General features: G+C 55.7%; 2 protein-coding genes across 2 annotated transcripts in view; both read left to right on the top strand.

Moving 5' to 3' along the window:
- The first annotated feature begins 2,774 nt into the window (after positions 1-2,774).
- Positions 2,775-6,630, top strand: FBL (fibrillarin). Its single transcript, XM_074938165.1, has 9 exons — positions 2,775-2,834; positions 3,331-3,387; positions 3,709-3,888; positions 4,250-4,344; positions 4,576-4,746; positions 4,957-5,089; positions 5,522-5,634; positions 6,137-6,282; positions 6,477-6,630. The coding sequence occupies exons 1-9, from the start codon at positions 2,825-2,827 to the stop codon at positions 6,499-6,501; spliced, it is 930 nt and encodes a 309-aa protein (XP_074794266.1). The 5' UTR covers positions 2,775-2,824; the 3' UTR covers positions 6,502-6,630.
- A 2,303-nt stretch (positions 6,631-8,933) lies between these two features.
- The window catches only part of LOC141977614 (dual specificity tyrosine-phosphorylation-regulated kinase 1B-like), a 46,167-nt gene continuing 35,297 nt past the window's right edge, over positions 8,934-19,803 (top strand). The window contains 2 exon segments of the mRNA XM_074939147.1: positions 8,934-9,105; positions 9,108-9,143. Of these exon segments, the coding sequence (XP_074795248.1) occupies positions 8,934-9,105; positions 9,108-9,143 (208 nt within the window).

Consider the following 19,803-nt stretch of genomic DNA (forward strand, 5'->3'; position numbering starts at 1 on the left):
TCAGTTGTTTGGTGGTGATGTCTGTAGATGGAGGTGGAAGAGAGAGGAAGAGCATGGCAAACTCTCTGCCTTTTATCATGTTCTTTCTTCCCTCTTGGCTTTGCTCCCCCTTTTCAGAGTCAGGTGAGCATTACCTCATCGCAGTCCCTAGCTGACCAAAGGAAGGGAGGTGACTCACTGGAGAGCCCAACAGATCCTTTGTTGCTGCCTAGGCCAGTGTCCTTTGTTCCTGTGAGGCTGGGCTGGGTTTGTCCCATCCATGCCCTGATGAGGTGTGAACTGCCCCTCTGCTTTTGGAGAGTTTTTGCCTGGGCTTGTTTTAAGCCTGAGGACACATTTTTAGCCTCATAACAATATACATGAAATTACAACCTATAACATTACTATAACAACAATGCTCAGTGCATCATGAGCCTTCTGAAGACACCCGACATGACAAACTTTGCATTGGATACCACACAATCATATTATAAGGATGAACATGGGGGTACAGGGTGTTCCCTTGAGGAACAGAATGTCACACATATGCCAAGACCTGCTTGACTGTGGTCTTTGGCTATTCCAGTCCTACCCTATTTGGATTAATGGAAGCGAAGCTGGAATTCCCTCCTGGCTATCATGCAATTTCTGGTAAATCTTTGGTATCCAAAAGTCATATACTCTGCCTGATTAATTACACCTCTGTGCCTGGACTCCCAATCAGTAACTCATCTCCATCTGCAAGGAGCATGGGAAGAGCAGATGAGCTGACCTGGCTTGGAGAGCACTGGGTTCTGTAGAAATGCTCTTAACGTCTTCCCTGTAGAGCTGGTCCGCTGATAGCTGCGCTTGTTTGGCTATTCCCACAGCCTGGAACCTGAGGCCCTTATGGTTTGCGACTTTCACTTGGCTGAGAACAGCTTTGTGCTTAGCAGTCAACTCTTCTAAGTGTTCTGAAATCCACTTGGTTTCCCAGATTGCTTTGAAATTTTGTATGCCTCAAGGGGACACCCGGTAGGGTTAGTGACCCAAATCTGGGGTCATTTGAACAAGGAGTTCCTGAAATCCAGCCCCCCCAGATAAAACAGATTTTCTTATGGTTGGCTGATTCTACCATTTTTTTTTTGCACAGACCTAGGATCAAACCAGTGTGGCCACATGGTCTGACATTATCCCCATTAGTGCATAGCACCTGCTGCCCCTTTAGGGGAAAAACAGGTAAAATGGTATTAGAAAAAGCATTTGAATCTATAGACAGGGCCGTGCTAACACTCACATGCCAAATGGATTGCACTGGACGTGCGTCTGGTACTCTCGGTCAATGGAGTGGAGAGGATGCTTATAAAATCTGCAGACACCAAGCTGGGAGGGGTTGCAAGCGTTTGGAGGACAGGATTGCTAAACATGCCCAGAGTTTTCACCTTTCCCCACAGGTCAGGTTTTCTAAACCTTTGATCATTTTTGTTGTTCTCCTTTGGACTCTGGCGAATTTGTCCATACCAGTCATACAGTGCAGCACTCAGAACTGGACTCAATACCCCAGCTGGGATCTCAACAGTGTCAAGCAGAGTGGGACCATTACCTCCTGTGTCTTACATACAACCCTCCTGTTAATACAGCCAAGAAGGATACTAGCCCTTTCTGCAACTGCGTTGCCTTCAATTTGTGATTCACTATCACCCCCAGACTCTTTTCAGCAGTGTGACCGCCGGGCCAGTCAGTCCCAGTTTTGTTGTTGTGCGTCTGATTTTCCCTTCCGAAGTTCAGTACTTTGCACTTGTCTTTCTGGAATTTCATCTTGTGGATTTCAGATGAATTCTCCAATTTGTCAGGGTCGTTTTGATTTTTTTAAAAGTAATTTTCCATGAGAAATTTTGGAATGTTTCATAGGAAATTTTGTTTTTTTACTTTTGTGGGAAATGTATTGCAGTAAAATTTTTGGAATATTTGTTTTGCAGAAATTAAAACAAATTCCATGGGACATGTTAGATGTTTTTAATGGGAAATATTGAATTTTTTTGGGGGGACTGTTTCCAGCAAGAAATTTAAAAATTTTTGTTTCACAGGAAATTTCAATTTTTTAATTTTTTTCATGACAATTTGACTTTCCTGTGGGGCAAAATCCCGGGGTTTATAGATTAATTAGAACATAAGAGCTGCCACATAGGTTCAACCAAGGGTCCATCTAGCTCGATATCCTGTCTCCGTCAGAGGCCCATACCACAGCTTCAGGGGCAGAACACAGCACAGGGCAATTTTGGAGTGAGCCATCCCTCCTTCCCTCCCCTTTTCTGGCAGTCAGAGGTTTAAGGTTGCCCAGAGCACAGGGTTGCATCCCTGGCCATCTTGGCTAATAGCCAAAGAACTTACCCAGGTCTTTTTTGAGCTCAGCTACACGTGCTGCAACCACAGTGGCAAGGAGTTCCACCCGTTAACAGACTCATTAACTCCACTTTTATCCCGCAGGGTGCCCCTACTTGCTCGATGTTTGGACTCCCCCCACCTTAGCAGCTCAGGGGCTGCACCCAGCCCTCACTACCCTTGCAGCCACCTGACCTCATCAGCCCTGAGGGGGAGGAGGGGTGGTGCCCCACACCGAGCCCCTGCCCTTGGGCAGGACACGGTGCGCACCGATGTTTGCACACACTCCCTGCGGCCTCTCGGAGTGGCTGCACGCATGCGCCGGCGGCGGAGACTACATTTCCCGTGGTGCCTCCTGCAGGCGGGGGTGTGTGTGAGCGAAGCTGTTGTGCGCATGCGCAGAGGTGGCTCTTCCGGAGCGGGGCTGCGCGTGCGCGGGTAGCTCTAGTGGCAGCGCGGCGGCTGGCGGCGCCGGTGGAGCAGCATGAGGCCGGGTGAGCGCGGGCGGCCCACGTGGGCGGCCGTGGGGGTCTCGGTGTCCCCGCAGAGGGGGCCGGTCGGGGGGCCCGTGAAGGGTGGCGGTCAGTGGGGGGGAATCACGTGGCGTGGGGGGGGGGGTTGAGGGGTCACTGTCCCTGGGAGATGGGGGTTGGGGGATGTTTGGGGGGTACCGCGGGGATCGTGTCTCCGAGGGGGAGGGGAGCGGCCGGGGGGCGCTGGAGAGATGCCGGGGGGCAGGGCGGCTGTGGAATGGCAGGTGGGTGGGATGGGGTCAGTGGGGTGTTGGGGTGGGAGCCCCATGTCCCTGGGATGGGGGGGGCGTACCCCTGGGAAGGGCGGTGATGGGGGGGAGCAATGGTGGGGAGCGGTGTTGGGCCGCAGGCCGATCTCTGTCCCCCCTCCCCCCCTCCGGTTTTGGAGGTGTGGGGGGGTGCTGGCGGGGGGGGGCGTGTGGGGGGTGCTGTCTGTAACTCTCTCTCCTGGTTACAGGTTTCAGCCCCCGCGGGGGGCGCGGAGGAGGCCGAGGGGGCTTCCGGGGAGGCCGAGGTAAGTGCCCCGTGTGCCCTAGTGGCATCACTTAAGTAGGGGGGAACTTTGTGGTCAGGGAGGAGTGCCTGACTGGGGAACATTGGCTCAGGGTGGACGTTGACTGCACGGACAGAGTGCATCCTACCCCAGCTCCATCGGGGTGCCCTGGCCAAACCCCTGCCTGAGTTATTTCCCCCCTTGCGATCTCAGGGGGATGCTGGTCCCCTTCACATCCCGTCCCAAAGAGTGCAGATGCTGTGCCCTTCCCCTTTCCGCGCAGGGCGGGGGCACTGGTGCAGGGGGACATTCCTGTTACTCCATCTCCTCTCTCCCTTGTAGGTGGTGGGTTTAAATCTCCTGGCGGAAGCGATGGAGGCTTCCGAGGAGGAAGAGGAGGAGGCGGTGGTTTCCGAGGAAGAGGTGGGCCAGGCCGGGGTGGCCGTGGAGGTGGAGGTCGGGGCGGCCGAGGAGGGTTTAAAGGAGGCAAGAAGGTGACGGTGGAACCCCATAGGCATGAAGGTAACCAGCCAGGCAGTGGGTGCTGGAGTGGCATGGGACGCAGCAGTTTTGCCTTCTCGGAGCAGTGGGGGCCGTGTGGCCAAGGTGGTCTGTCCAAAGGGGAGCGGGGTGGCACTGGGGTTCTTGACCAGATGCTGGGTTGTGCTTGATTGGGGCACAGCTGGGGCGGAGCACTGTCCAGCGTTTCCGATATTGCTATTGGGAGGTTGTACGGCTGATCCATGGCTCGGCTGCCCAGCTGAGATCCCCTCATGATTCTCAGGAGTGTTCGACTACTTCCCGTAGCTGGACATGTTCCCCCAGCTCAGGGAAGGGGCTCCCCCTGCTCTGATGGCTTCCCATCTTTTTCCCCCCACCCCAGGTGTCTTCATCTGCAGGGGGAAGGAAGATGCGCTCGTGACGAAGAATCTGGTGCCAGGCGAGTCTGTGTACGGGGAGAAGAGGATCTCAGTGGAGGTAGGTGGCCTTGCTGGGCGGTGGTTGGAAGAGGTTCAGGGAAGCGCTGGCTGCGCCAGGACTTGGGGGTGGGATGGTGCCAGCCAGCCTGGGCAGCTCCAGTGTGACCGGAGCTGGTGCTGTCACAGGAGGGAGGGCGTTGGAGGGTGGGGGAGGATGCCGCTATTGAGCATGCTTACAGCCAGCTGGAAGCCCCCCAGCTCCGCTCTGACCCCACTGCTCTCTCTGCAGGACGGTGAGCTGAAGGTGGAGTACCGCGCCTGGAACCCCTTCCGCTCCAAGCTGGCGGCGGCCATCCTGGGCGGCATTGATCAAATCCACATCAAGCCGGGAGCCAAGGTCCTGTACCTGGGAGCTGCCTCTGGGACCACTGTCTCGCACGTCTCTGACATTGTGGGGCCGGTAAGGAGCCTTTCCCTCCAGAGCCACTGCTGGGCCCAGGTCTGTAACGGGGCGGGGAGGAGGACATCTAGAGGGTCTGACTCAGCTGTGCTGAAAGAGGACAGTGCCTGGTTGCCTTGCAGTGGCGGCGTGGGGTGGCAGGGAGAATGGGAAGAGAGGCTGCTCTGCTCTTGCGGGAGATGGCTGACCTCGGCTCTTTGCTGCACCCAGGAAGGTCTGGTGTACGCCGTGGAGTTCTCCCATCGCTCGGGCCGTGACCTCATCAACGTGGCGAAGAAACGCACCAACATCATCCCTGTCATCGAGGACGCACGGCACCCGCACAAGTACCGCATGCTGATCGGTGAGGGCTGCGGGGCCCTGGGCTTCCCTGGCAGGGGGGCAGGCTACAGAATTAGGATCCCCCGTCACACACAAAATCCAGTAACTCCCCACCCCTGCTGATAGAAATGGCTTTCTTAGCAAGCGGGGGCTTCAGAGTGAGATCCGTCCCATCATGCCCAGGGTCCTGTAACCCCCACAGAACAGTTTCCCCAGCTGTGGGGGGAGCTACCAAGAGAGGTTCTCTGCCATGCACAGAGGCTGGGCTGATGCTTTCCACTTGCACCGGGGGACAATGGGGTTCCCTCTCTCCAGCCGCTGTCTTGGGTGTCTTCTGAGCAGCAGGCTCATGCTTGGGCTGGATTGCACTACATTGAGGGGATGGGCCTGGCTCCACCCCCTGGCTGGTGGGATAGCAAAGGCAGACATCTAAACCACCCTCTTCTCCCTGCAGGGATGGTGGACGTGATCTTTGCTGACGTGGCCCAGCCTGACCAGTCGCGCATTGTGGCCCTAAACGCTCACAACTTCCTGAAGAACGGAGGGCACTTCGTCATCTCCATCAAGGTAACGGCAGTGGGGCCTGGCTGCTGCCCCTCCCAGTGCCCTGGGGTGGGACCCGTGGGCTGTCTAATATTTGGGCTCAGTGGGGAGCTTCCTGGTCACTTGTTGCTAGTTATTCCAGTAGTCCCCAAGGATCAGGGGGGTTTGGTGCGCAAGGTGCTGCACAAGCACAGGGTAACTCCCCTGTGCTGCAGTCCTGTGCATTGGGACCTTTTTGGGGGGTCCTGTGGGCCGTCTCCTCTGGCCCATGCTGGATCCCCTGGGCTGCAGGCACCATGTGCAGGCGTTGTCTCTTGTGGAGGTCTGCTGGATCTCCTGGGCCAGAGCTGGTCCCTCCAAGCCCTTGACTGTAGGCTCCTCTGTGTCCCTGGAGGAGGGGGCTCAGTTGTGGGGCAGGTTCAGGGATGGCAGGAAGGCAACTTTCGGCATTGGGAGGGGATACCCAGTGACAGGATCGCTCACAGAGAAGGGGAAAGCTGCTTAGCTGCTCACTGCTTCCTTCTAGGCCAACTGCATCGACTCCACAGCTGCGCCCGAGGCCGTCTTCGCCTCCGAGGTGAAGAAGATGCAGCAGGAGAACATGAAACCCCAAGAGCAGCTGACGCTGGAGCCCTACGAGCGAGACCATGCTGTGGTGGTGGGGATTTACAGGTACAGCTGCGCCGATGTGAGAGGTGGGGTTGGGGAGGAGAGAATGGCTGGGTTTGCCCAGCAGAGGGATTGGGGGTATCCATGTACCCCCTAATGGGAACATGCATGCAGGTGTGGTGGGTAAAGGCTTGCCCTGTGGGGCTGGGAGGCAGCTCTGCTTGGAGGTGGATCTAACCCTTGTCTTTCTCTTCCAGACCTGCCCCCAAACAGAAGAAGTAGTGTCTCCTTGAAGCTCCTTGTCACTGGGCCCCCAGGCCGGATCCCTTCGTCTGCTGGCATGGGGCCTGGGTGTGGGGTTGTCTCGCTGCCCACCCTCCCTCTCCCCCGGGACTCATTTCTATTCTGCTTTGTGGCTTTTTTTTTTCCAAGATGTATTTTTATTAAAATATGGGAAAATGGTAGTGGCAGGTTTGTGTGTGCTAGGCAGGCAGTTCACACGCATGAGTAGTGACCCTATCTTCAGTGGCTTCCACTTGGGCCATTTGCCCTACTCCCCCCCCCCCCCAACCCTGAGGGTGACTGTTGGCCTGGGGAAGCTCAGTGCCTGCTGGGGACGGGTTGGGGTTTGGCCTGGTGGGGAGGGGACTCCCCCCAGCCCTGGGGGGAGTGTCTCTGGAGGAAGACAGGGGCCTGTTCCTTGATTTTTTCCAAAGCGGGGGAAGGAGTTTGTCAAGGTACCTGGAGAGGGTTAGGGTTGCCAACCCTCCTGGTTTCACCGGGAGTCTCCAAGAATCAGGCTTGATCTCCGGGAGGCTACTGAAGCCAATTTGGGAGATTTTAGGCTGCTAAGAGTCTGGCTGCCCAGCTGGGCTGAGGCAGGCTCTCTGGCTCCATGCCGCTCCCGGAAGTGGTGGCATGTCCCTACAAGCCCTAGGCCAGTGGTTTTCAAACTGTGGGTCTGGGTCGTGGAATGTAAAGCACTGGGTCACAGCGGCTCTGGTCAGCACCACCGACCGGGCCATTAAAAGTCTTGGCGATGGTGCTGTTGCCTGGCTAAGGCAGGCTAGTCCTTAGCTGTTCTGACATCGCACTGCGCCCCGGAAGTGGCCAGCAGCGGGTCCGGCTTCTAGGCAGGGGGGCCACGGGGCTCTGTCTGCTACCCCTGCCCCAAGGACCAGCCGGTGGGAGCTGCGGGGAGGCAATGCCTGCGGGCAAGAGCTACGTGGAGCCGCTTGTGTGCCTCTGCCTAGGTAGCAGCAGGTTTGTCTGCTTCTGGGGTGCAGTGCGATGGGCGGTGCTAAGACAAGCAGGAAGCCTGCTTTAGCATCCCGCTGCGCTGCTGACTGGGAGCCACCTGAGGTAAGCCTGTGCCCCCAGCCCGGAGCCCCTTCCTGCACTCCAAAGCCCTCAGCCCCCGCCCCCAAAGCCTGCACCCCTAGCTCAGAGCGGTGACCCCCTGCCCCGGCCCAGAGCTCCCTCCCAAACCCCTCATCCCCAACTCCGTTGGGTTGCAGGCATCAACAAATTTCTTCAATGGGGTTGCCAGAGAAAAAGTTTGAAAACCATTGCTCTAGGTGCAGGGGGGGCGAGGGGATCTCTGCACCCTGCCCCGAGTGCCAACTCATCAGCTCCCATGGGTCGGGAATGGGGAACTGGGGCCAACGGGACCTGCGGGGGCGGTGTCTGCAGGCAGGGGCAGAGCTGCCTGCACCTAGGAGCTGATGCTGGATATGTTGATGCTTGCGGCAGCCACCTGCAATAAGCACCTCCCGGCCGGAGCCTGCCCCCTGAACCCCCTCCTGCACCCCAAGCCCCTGCCCCAGTCCCCTCCTGCAGCCAAACTCCCTCCCAGAGCCCGCACCCCAAGCCCCTGCCCCAGGCTCTGCCTGGAGCCCCCTCCCACACTTGGAACCCCGTGGCCCTGGCCAGAGCCCACCCCAGCCCCCTGAAAGTCCGTGAGGGTGGGGGCGAGAGAGAGACACTGAGGGAGTGGGGGCGTGGCCCCAGAGAAGGGGCGTGGCAGGTCTGTGGGCGTGGCGGAGGGGGCGGGGTAAGGGGTTGGGACAGTTGGCAACCCGGGGGGGGGGCCTCCGGCCCTGGGCGATCCCCAAGGGCGGGGGGGGGGCAGGTAGCGGGCCGGGTTAAGGGGAGGAATTGGGCCGGGGCCAGCGGGGGCAGGTCACCGAGGGGCGGGGCCTAGTCTGGTCCGAATGGGCGGGAGCCTCGTGCGGAGGAGGAAACGCCCTTGCCCAGCCCCCTCCGAACGGCGAGGACAGAAGCCCTTCAGAGAAGGGTTGGAGCTGCCCAAGGAATCCCCTGATTGGATGGGGGTGCGCACGCGCAGTTCGTGGCTTCCCCGCCGGCGCCTGTGGCTTGCGTTCGGGAGAGAGAAAGGTCACGTGCTGGCGCGTGCCCTGTGCGGGGGGGGGAAGGGGGAGCGTCTGCGCACCGCCAGGAGCGGTCACGTGGTACGTCAGCGCCAATGAGGCGGTACCGTCGGCGATAATTTATGACACCATCAAGCGGCTCCTCAGTCACTTGTCAGGGCCATTCCACTTGCGCATTTCGCCCCGTTGATTTTGGTCACGCGCCCCTTCCGTAACACGCGTGCGTAGATTCGTTCTGGTCAGTCTCATCACGTGGGCTGCCGGCCGCACGCCTGCGCACGCCCCGCTGGCTGGCCCGGATCACGTGGGCGGCCGGCGCGGCGCATGCGCGGTGCCCCGGCGGCGGCGGCGGTTTGTTGTGGTCGCCATTTTTTGTTGCATTACTGGGAAATCCCGGGGCGCGCGCAGGAGCCGCCCGACCGGACCGGGACCCGCCGCCGGGGGGCGCCGCCCGCAGCGGGACGGGACCGGGACCCGCCTCCGCCCGCGCCGGGCCGGCCCGCCCGAGACCCTCCGCCAGGGCCGCTGCCGCAGGTGAGACCGGCCGCGACCCCCCGCCCGGGACCGGCCCCGACCCTGGGACCGGCCCAGTCCCGGATCGTATGCCCCGCCCAGCTCAGACCGGCCCTTCCCCGCCCGGGACCCGCCCCATCCCCTCTCCCCGCCCCCGGGATCGGAACCGGCTCCGGGACCCGACCTCGCCCGGGACGGGCCCTCCCCCTGCCTCCGGGACCCGTCTCGGCCCCTCCCGCGTCCTTCTGGGATCTGACCCGGTGTCCCCGCCCCCGAGATCCGACCGGGCCCCTCGCCGCCCGGGACCAGCTTCCTCCCTCCCTCCCATCCCCGTGACCGGCCTGTGCCCCCGTGCCTGGCATCTCCAACGTCCTCCTTTCTTCGCCTGGGGTCCTCCCCATCCCGCCCATCTCTCTTCTCACTAGGGCAGCTGCCCCCAGGAACCCCAACGGGAAACTGCCCCCCCCCCGACGACTTCTTCTCTGTATGTCCCCACCCCGAATCTCCCTTTCCTGCCAGGGCGGCTGCCACAGGGGAGATAGGCCTGGCACCAGCCCTTGGCTGGAGACCCACTTCCCAGACCGCCATGCCAAAATCCCCTCCCTCTTTTGCCTGAGACCTGACCCTCTTCCCCCCTGTACCCCTGCCTGGCCCAGAATCGATTCTTTCCCCTGGCCCTGCCAGAAACCCCAGCTATCTGCTAGGGCCACTGCCATGGGTGGCCCACCTCCACCCCCAATTTCCCACCTGTCCTGCTCCCCTCCCCTGGCAGGGATGCTGCCACAGATGAGACCAGCCAGGGTCCCTGCTCCCTGCCTGGAGCCTCATCTGTCTGGAACCAGTCTGCTGTACCTAGCATAAATCCTCTCCTCCTGGGAAATGATTCCTTCCTCCTGCCCGTCTGTATGTACCCTGGATGTTGCACTTGAAAGCCTTGCCTGCCCTGAAACTACCCTTCTGTATCTGGTCTGGATCTTCCTCCTGGGAGCTGACCCCCCAAGATTTAACCTTTCTCTGAAACTGATCCATCCCTGACCTGCTCTACCTGCCCTGGAACCCACCATAAAGAAAGTGAGCCCTTGCGTCTTGCCTCAGAGCCCCTGGCCCCCTGTATTTGTAACCGGCCCTGGATCCCATCACCCAGGAAGCGACGCTCTGTTGCCCCACTAGAATCATAGAATATCCGGGTTGGAAGGGACCTCAGGAGGTCATTTAGTCCAACCCCCTGCTCAAAGCAGGACCTGCCCTGGAACTCACTGCCCAGAAAGTAACTTCCCCTTCTCCATAGCCCTCTGCCTGCTGTAGCTGCTCCTGAATCGGCCACTTGGCAACCCCCCATGACCTCTGGGAACACCCTGTACTTCACCCGGGAACTCCAGCCCCACCTCCTCTCACAAAGCATTGTTCTCACTGAATGTCAACTGAAAAATCCCCTACGGGAATTCCACCCCCAGGCACCTGCCTGGAACTGTCTTGCCCACACCCGGGAGCCACCTGGGATCGCTACCCATTGCAGTGCCCTGCCCCCCCACCCCCATATTTCCCTGCACATGCCCCATGAGAACCTTGATCCCACATGGGTATCCCTGATGTCTGGACCCTGGGAACCCTGTTACATTTGTCACCCCACAAAAGCACATGGAAACTCCTTTCTCTTCTGGTACTGCCTGGAAACTGCCCCCTCCTTCCTCCACACTGGTACCACTTGAAAACTCTATCCTGATGCTATCTGTGGACCGTCAATTTTTCCCCCCTTAGGTACCATCACTATGTTTCCCTCCCCTTCTGCTTGGGTGGCTCTCTTGATCTTCTGTGGCACCCCTGAGAAATTTGCTCCTACATGCTGCTTATGGCCTTGTCCCAATCCATGCCCCCCCCACCCCAAAACTGTGCAGCCCATTCCTGTTCCACTCCAAGGAAGCTGGCCCCCTTCCCACTTCTGGGAACCTGGAATCCCTTTCACCTCACTTCCCTATCTAATCCTAACAACACTTTACTGCCGTGGCCCTGCACCATCCCAGGTATCACCCCCTAGCCCTACCTGCCCCACTTTCACTCTCTTCCCAAGCTTTGAGAGGTGATGGGGTGATCTTGGTCTGGGTGGAGTTTTTGCAATTGGGGTGTGTGTGTCTGGGGTGAGGTCTGCACTCTACAGGGGTATCTGCATCTGTGCAGGGGGGGGTTGCGCCTGATGCTTTGTGGGGATATTTGCATTGGAGTGCTGCAGATCTGGGATGGGGTGAATCCGAGTTTGAACAGGGACTGTGTGGTATGGATCTAGGATGGAGGGGGTCTGGGAAGGGCTGGTGCAGGTGTGGGATGGAGGGGATCCGGTTTGGACAGGGCCGGTGAGATGGAGGGATCTGTACGGAGGGGCGTAGCTGCAGCATTTTAAGTGTAGTCCTGCCCTCGGTTTCCCTTACTGAGGGCAAGTCTATGCTACAAAATTAAGTCGACCTAAGTTATGTCCATGTACAGCCACTGCAGTAATTGAATTGGTTTTACGTGTTGACACTATGCGTCTTGTGTTGGCGGTGTGTGTCCTCACTAGATGCACTTGCATCGATTTAACTGCCAGTGTGGGGCATTGCTGGATGGTTTGTGAAAGGCAGCAACATTAGATGTAAGCAATGCCACCTCTATCTAACTAAATTGACCTAAGCGCTACTCCTCTTGCAGAGGTGGAGATGAATCGGTGTAGTGGGCGAGTTACGTTGGTGGGAGCTACATTTTAGTGTAGACACTTAACAGAGTTAGTTCGACATAAGCTGCCTTCTGTCAACCTAACTCTAATGTAGACCAGGCTTGATTGTCTGTGCAGTCACACACCAGCCAGTTCTCCGGTTGTCCATAGAGTCTCCCAGTAGAAATGAGTGGTGAAGACCCATTTCCCAGAGTCAAACAGAAATATGGTTGTGGGGGTGGTGGGCCCCATTCCGGCTGCACAGATGCTGGAAGAGGCCGCGGCCATTCGTGCTTTTTGCAGGGCATCTTTACATGCACATATGAGTGCAGTCATTCCGGTTTGTTTCCTAGCAGAGTTTGGAGAGTGTTGCTCCCAGGGGAGTGGGGAGAGCAAAAGACTGTGTTTGGTTCATTCTGATCTGTCTGGGCTCCTTGACTCTGGGGTGCTGCCTGTGGGAGGGCAGCCGTGTGGGTCTGGAGTTCTGGCACCACTGGAGGGCCTTCGTCTCGCGGCTGGTCTCTGGCCTCAGGGTGTCTCCCTTCCCCAGGGTCTGCTGGGTTTGCCATTATTCTGGTGGACTGATCAGGTCTTAGCTACTCCAGAACTTGTGGCCTTGATGTAAGCTTGAGTGTTAATTTCCCTCCCCTCCTCATGGGCCAGCCCCTTGTGAGTTTCTCTCTCCCCCCTGCCCCAGTCCGTGTGCCTGTCCTCTGCCATTTCCTCTCCTCCCCCTCCCACCCAGAGGGTCTATCCCCATCTCTCCTACCGGTTCCCACAGTGGGCTCGCCTCTATCTCCTGACTGTCTCCCTTTCCGTGTTTCCCTGGCAGTAGAAGGAAGGGACTCCTGGAACAACAGTGGCTGTCTGTTCGCGTTAAGGCTTAGTTGGAAGGGGATCTTTCTGCCTCAGTGGGGGAAGTGGCGGTCAGGGGCTCTCCTGGCTTAATGACTGGGGAGTTCCTAGAGTCGCCAGCTCTGAGAGGGCAGCCATCCCAGTTCTTAGAGCACTAGCCGAGGACTTGGGAGACCCAGGTTCAGTTCCCTGCTCCACCCCAGTCTCCCTGCGTGGCTTTGGGCAAGTCATTTAGCTGCGTTGTGCCTCAGTTTCCCCATCTGTATCAGGTGGATAATGGCCTCCTGCGGCATTAAAGAGTGTGAGGCACTCAGATTCTGTTGTGGTGCGAGCCATGTAAGTACATAAGATAGAGAGAGACCCCTTCAAAGTGCTGTAGATTAGCCACATGGACAACCCATACTGTGGTGTTTGGTAGTGCCCTGAGCCATGGCCTCATCCTGCTCTGGCTGGAGTGGAGCCCGTCCCTGAGAGTGCCAGTGCCATTAGCTGGGCCAGGAGGAGGTGATGGTGGGTGTCTGAACCCATCCCAGATGGCAGATGCATGCTGGGGCCACCCAAAGCATTTTAACTCTGCCCACATGGGCTGCCCTGGGAGAACCATGTCTGTCCATCACGGAGGGGGTAATGCTTCCAAATGAAATGAGCCCGTGTGATGGATGGGTACCCAGGAACTGATTGGAAGCAGTTTGGGGCAGGGACTCTCCGCTGAATCTGTGTCTCTACAGCACCTAGCACAAGGAAGATCTGGTTCATGACTGGGGCAGTTAGACCCTACCATAATACACTTAAACCCTACCGTAATACATCTAACAAAACAATAACATACAGCTCCTGGCCCAGTGGTGTCCTAGTCTGTTAGTAGGGCTCTTAGGTGTATTACAGTACCATCTAATAAATAATGTGCCGCACCCAGCACAGTGAGGTCCTGACCCATGACTGGGGGCTCCCAAGCACTGCCGTAATACACCTAATAAATACTAATATACAGCCCCTAGCGCAGTGGGAGCCTTGTCTGTGCTGGGGGTTCCTAGGCACTACCCTAATATACCTAATAATAATGTACAGCACCTAGCACAGTGGGAGCCTTGTCCATGCTGGGAGTTTGTAGGCATAGGCACTACCATAATACACCTAATAAATAATAATACACAGTGCCTAGCACAGTGGGGCCTGGACTGTGACTTGGCCTTCTAGCGCTACCACAATAATAAGTGCAGTGCTGAACCAGGAAAGGATCCTGCCTCCTAACCCCCAGGGAGGGAGGTTTATGTCCCAAAACAGCAGATTTTATATCCCTCATTTTTAAAAAATCCCATGTAATATAATGCTGATGTTTTAATTATTCATCCCCATTCCTAATCCCTTTCTCAGTCCTGGCCCCGCTCTTATGGTGGTGAGTTCTGCAGGTGAACAGCATTGTGTGTACAAAAACAACTTTTCCTTTAATTGGGTTGCTGTATCTTTTGCCACTCCAGCAATAATATGAAGAATCCACACAGGCCCGGCTGGGTCTCAAATAACCCTGGTTATTAAACGCACACACGCTTGCAAAGCCTACCTAACATATGTACTGCTGCTCTGGCTGGCTTCTGGCATGCAACACGGTGAGCACCGCTAGAAGGCTCACAAACTACTTAAAGAGTCACTACATGGTTTTAAAGCAGTTGCCTTTTAACCAGATTGGTTGTGTGAAAGGTGAAGGGGGGCGTACCCACTCTTTATACCGCTCTGGTGCGTATCTCTAACCTTCTCTCATAAATCTTTGCTCCTGAACACACCTGTCATTCTAGTTTTATACTGCAGCCCATCATCATGGTACCTGAGCACCTTCCGCAAAATTAATAGCAATAGTATGTTCTCTTCTGATGGCCCCAGCCCTCTGAGCAGGTGCTTTGGAGGAGTCAGCCACGGTGACCCCTGGAGCTGTTCCCTCACCCAGTTACTTTTGATTTATGAGGAGGGTAAAAGTTTCTGGTGGTGCTCGGTTTCAGATGGGGGCAGAGTTAAGGTGCCCTGCCTGCCCCTACAGTGTGTGTGGAGGCCGCCACCCTGGGGGTTTGAACTGGGGGCCTCCAGAACTAGAAGCATGAGCAGCTAGAGCAGAGCTAGAGCCAGGGCTCCTTAGGTTGTCGCAGACTTGGCTTCTCTGTGGATTGAGTGCAGAGATGGAGCTGTAATACCCACTCGCCAGTGGGCATTTCTGAATCTTCCAGCAGCTTGGGGCTTTCTCTAAAGTGCAGGCTTGACTGGGAACTTGTAGGCTTCATGCTGTGTGAGTTAGATATGCCCTGGCACTGAGACTTTGTGGCCATGGTGGCGGGAGAGGGGGCTGACCGTGCCAGAGACTCTTGCTTCATGATCCTTTTTCCTGGGAAGAGACTAGGGCCTAGAACTGCCCACGGAGCCGGGACAGCACAATGACCATATCCTGTAAAGTGAGCGAGTGGCTGAGTTCTGCGCTCCTGAGTGCCCTGCAGCGCCGGGCGCTCAGACCTGGAGGTGGCAGGTGCCTGGGGTGCCATAGCAAGGTGCTGCCCTGGTTGTGAACATCTGGGAATGGCTGGGGATCCCCAGAATGGATCATGTGGTGGTGGGAGCTGGATTGCACCCCACCCCCTCCGGTGTGACATATGAGTGATGGGGGCACTTGAGGGAAGTTGGGCAGTGCCAACTCCAGGCTCCAGGGCTGCCCTGTGTGAACTGCTTCATGGTGGCATGTGGGAGGGAGAGGTGGTGCTGTCATCCTGTGCCTCGCCCCCACTGCTCTTCCCTGCTTGTGCCTGGGTGGCGCTGCGCTCCCGGAGGAGCGGGCACTGCCTTGATCCCTCCGTGGCACAGTGCCAACGGCCCGGGCCCCGCTGTCTCTGGGGCAGCCGGCTGAGTGGGGAGCGGGTTATTTATAGCCCTGTGTTCCTGGAAGGAGATCTGGCTCTTCCCAGGCGGGTATTTTTGGAGCCTCTCTGTCCTGCTCCTGTTTCACGCTTTGTTTGGGCATAATCGTCCCCGCTGCATCCCAGAGAGCCTAGCAACACGGGCTGCTTCCCCATTGGCTCCCGGGGATTCCGGCTGGCCAATGGGGAGCCTGTTGCCATGGCAGAGGACTGTTGCACGGAGGCAACTCAGAGGCAGGCGTTCCCTAGATCTGCTGTCAGGGCATCCGGGTTGCAGCCGCCCGGTTCCAGCGAGTGGCAGGTGTCCCTCAAGCTTGGGCTTCAGGGGCCCAGAGCGGGGATCTGCTCTTTGGGCAGCGGGGCTTCATCATGCTCCTAAGTGCCCATCCTGCCCTGCCAATGGCCAGGTTTTACTTCGCAGCCTCTGGCCTAGAAGCAAAGTGCAGACGTGGCCCTTTGCCAGGAGATCCAGGCGCTGTGCCTTGCCAGGGTGGGTTGAAGTGCCTTGCAAGAGACACACAGTAAAACTGTCCTTTTCCCCTCCTGTCCTGGGTCACAGCTCGTCAGAGGATTGCAAATGGTGACATTACATTTCCACCTTTCCAGTGGACCCCTGACCATGCGTCATTTCCCCCTCGTTGCTGCACAGGGGGTGTTCAAACTCATGAAATCCCCCCCCGTGTGAGAGGGACTTTTTATATCCTGTGGGGATGCGATTTAACCTATTACAATTATCCCCCAGTTTCAGGTACTTTCTAATCCAGGGAAATGCCACTGATTCCTGCAGATTCTAAGCTTTCAGGAAAATAGTTTCTAGCCCTTGTGATTGGGAAGTTAAACCTTCCAGTGGTGAAGCTGACAATGCAATGCTGTCTTTCTGCATCTGCAGGCAGGCAGCCACGCCCGGGTGCCTCTGCTGCTGCTTATAGCTCTGCCAGGCTGCCACAGAACCAAAGGAGCCAGAATCACCCAGATGGTTGGTCAGCTGTGAAACTGACAAGATTTGGGTCCGTTTCATTCTGCTTATGTTGGCAAAAGTCTGAGCAGCAGCAGAGGCAGGCTGCTCCCATCCTGCAGCCAGAGACTATCGTTTTGGTAGTGATGGGAGCTAATGTATTGGATAACTACTATCTAGAGGCTGGCATAAATACTCAGACTGTAACCCTGTATGGTGTATGCAGCACCTGGTGTGGTGGGGGCCTGGTCTGTGACTAAGGCAGGACAGATAATTGAGTCTTTAAATCGCGATTTGAGGACTTCAGTAACTCATGCAGAGGTTATGAGTCTGTTACAGGAGTGGAGTGGGTGGGCGAGGTTCTGTGACCTGCAATGTGCAGGAGGTCAGACTAGATAATCGTGATAGTCCCTTAAAGTCTCTGATATACTCTGTTACAAGCATCAGCAGCCTGGGAGTGTTGCTTGGCCTTCTCTCTTCTCCCTGTGTATCATTTTTCTCCATGGCTCTGGGACCCTCCTGCTCCAGCCCGAGCTCAGAAATCTACAAACCAGTGAAACAGGTGCGCAGCCCAAGCCCCATGAGCCTGAGTGAGCTGGCGCAGGGCTGGCTGTGGGTTTGTCTTTGCTGTGTAGACATAGCCTTAGCTTCTCTGTCCTTCAGTTCCCCCCATGTACAAAGGGGGTGATAGTGCTGTCCTAGCACGTGTATGTTGTGAGATAAATACATTAAAGATTGTGACGTGCACAGATACAGCGGTGATGAGAGGGAATATAAGCATATAAGATACTTCCCTCCTTGTGCCTCTAAGTGAGCGGGTGGCTGAGTTCTGTGCTCCTGAGTGCCCTGCAGCGCCGGGCGCTCAGACCTGGAGATGGCAGGTGCCTGGGGTGCAATAGCAAGGCGCTGTCCTGGTTGTGAACATTTGGGAATGGCTGGGAATCCCCAGAATGGATCGTGTGGTGGGAGCTGGATTGCACCCCACCCCCTCCGGTGTGACATGTGAGTGATGGGGGCACTTGAGGGAAGTTGGGCAGTGCCAACTTCTCTGTGAAAAGGGGATAATGATACTGGTTTGTGAAGTGCTTTGAGGTCTATGGACGGAAAGAGCTAGCTATGAGCTAGCTATCTAGATAGAAAGGGATTAGTCATTATTGTGACTAACAAGAATAGCCAGAGCTGTTATAATCAATACTGTGACCCCCTAAAACAATCCAAGAGTTCTGGGAGAGGGATATAATCCTCCAACTCAGACCTCTAACTGAGGAGGGAGCTTCTGGAGTCAGGTTATCCCATTCCTGCCAGCAGTGGGGTGTTTCATGCCATTTCCTCTGAAGCCTCTGGTGCGGATCACTTTTTGGAGACAGGATACCAGGTTAGATGGACCCCCTAAGGTCCTGACAAGATACCGAACTTGACAGGTCCCCTGGGTCTGATCCAGGCTGGTGGCTTCTGTGGTTTGCTCTTTAATCAAACTCCCTTGCAGAGTTTTGATGTTGTTTGTAAAACACCCTCTTTGCATTCAGATAAATAAGCATTGAAAAATGACTCCATTAGAGGTGCAAACCTTGCTCTGTGACTGCTGCCTTACGAGCAGCACATGCTTCTCCACCCATCAGAAGATTGGTACAGAAGATTGACTCCTGTGAATGGGCAGTAGAAAATAACTGTCTGTCAGCCTGTGCTGACTTTAAACTTTAAAGCTGTTGGACCCACAAATCAAGCCAGGTTTGGGCGGGTCTGTCTCCAGTTTCCTTGAGTGCTCAGTGTTATGCAGTTCAGCCAATACAACCATGGCTGCATGTAACTTCCCCCACACTGAGGCTGTAATTTTCGCCCATGGCTTGATGTTTAGATCTTGCTGAGGTCTGCAAAGCAAGCCAAGTTTTACAGGACTCTTTGAGCGCACGGTGTTACTTTTGGCTACACGCATCTCCCCCAAGGCTGGGATTTTCAAAGGAGCGATGTGCCTGGTGTAGGCACAGTTTTTGTACTAATTGAACTATTTTGTGTGTGTCTGTGTGTGGGGAGAGTTATTTGCAACTGGTATCATTAGATGAGTACAGCCCCTAGCATGGATGTGGATATGTTGGTATAAATATGCCTGATAGTGGGGTAGGTATTTCCCCTTTCCCTGCATGAATGGACCTGGACAAATTGGAGAATTGATCTGAAATCAACAAGATGATATTCAGTAAAGACAAGTGCAACATACGCCACTTAGGAATTAAAAATCAAATGCACAACTACAAAATGGGGAATACCTTGGGAGGTGGTAATACTGCAGGAAAGGATCTGGGGGTTATAGTGGATCACAGATTGAATATAGGTCAGCAACGCGATGCCATTGTGAAAAAAGGCTACTGTGGTTCGTTCTGGGGTATTTTGACAGAAGTGTCGTACGTGAGATGTGGAAGGTAATTGTCCTACTCTACTCGGCACTGATGAGGCCTCAGCTGGAGTACTGTCCAATTCTGGCTGTAGGACAGATGTGGAAAAATTGGAAACAGTCCACAGGAGAGCAACAAAAATGAGCAGTTTAGGAAACCTGACCTCTGAGGAAAGATTAAAATAACTGGGCATGTTTTGTCTTGAGAAGAGAAGACTGAATAGGGACCTGATAACAGTCTTCAAACATGTGAAGGGCTGTTTATAAAGAGGATGGGGGTCAGTTGTTCTGAGTGTCCACTGAAGGCAGGACAAGCAGTAATGGGCTCAATCTGCATTAAGGGAGATTTAGGTTAGGTATTTGGAAAAAATTCCTAACTCTCAGGGGAGTTAAGCTCTGGAATCGGCTTCCAAGGGAGGTTGTGGAAGCCCCATCATTGGAGGTTTTTAAGAACAGGTTGGACTAACGCCTGTCAGGGATGGTCTAGATTTATTTGGTCCTACCACAGTACAGGGGGCTGGACTTTGACCTCTCGGGGTTCCTTCCAGCCCCACATTTCTATGATTCCAAGAATAGTTGTAGTGATACATGGCACCTTTGTACACCAGTATAATTGCATCCACACTACTATTATTATTTATTACTTGTATTGCCAGAGTGCCTAGGAGCCAGGACCCCATTGTGCTAGGCACTGGGCGAACGCCGGACAAAAAGATAGTCCTTGCATCAGGGAGCTGGCAATTTAAATACAGGGAGATTGTACTGCTTTAGCTAGATCAGGATAGTTAAAACGGTGCAACTTCTTGTGTGTAGACAAGGTATGAGGTGCGATTCACATTGCCGTTCAAAACTTCACTAAATACAGCCGGCTGCAGGGAAGCTATTTCGTGCTTGCCACAGACAGC

The sequence above is a fragment of the Natator depressus genome, chromosome 24 (assembly GCF_965152275.1).
Source record: "Natator depressus isolate rNatDep1 chromosome 24, rNatDep2.hap1, whole genome shotgun sequence".
Taxonomy (NCBI): Eukaryota; Metazoa; Chordata; order Testudines; family Cheloniidae; genus Natator; species Natator depressus.

Bases quoted from the DNA above. Each gene is read 5' to 3' on its own strand.
- FBL (XM_074938165.1), top strand. The intron at 4,345-4,575 runs GTAGGTGGCCTT...CTCTCTCTGCAG, and splicing joins AGAAGAGGATCTCAGTGGAG to GACGGTGAGCTGAAGGTGGA. The intron at 4,747-4,956 runs GTAAGGAGCCTT...TGCTGCACCCAG, and splicing joins TCTCTGACATTGTGGGGCCG to GAAGGTCTGGTGTACGCCGT.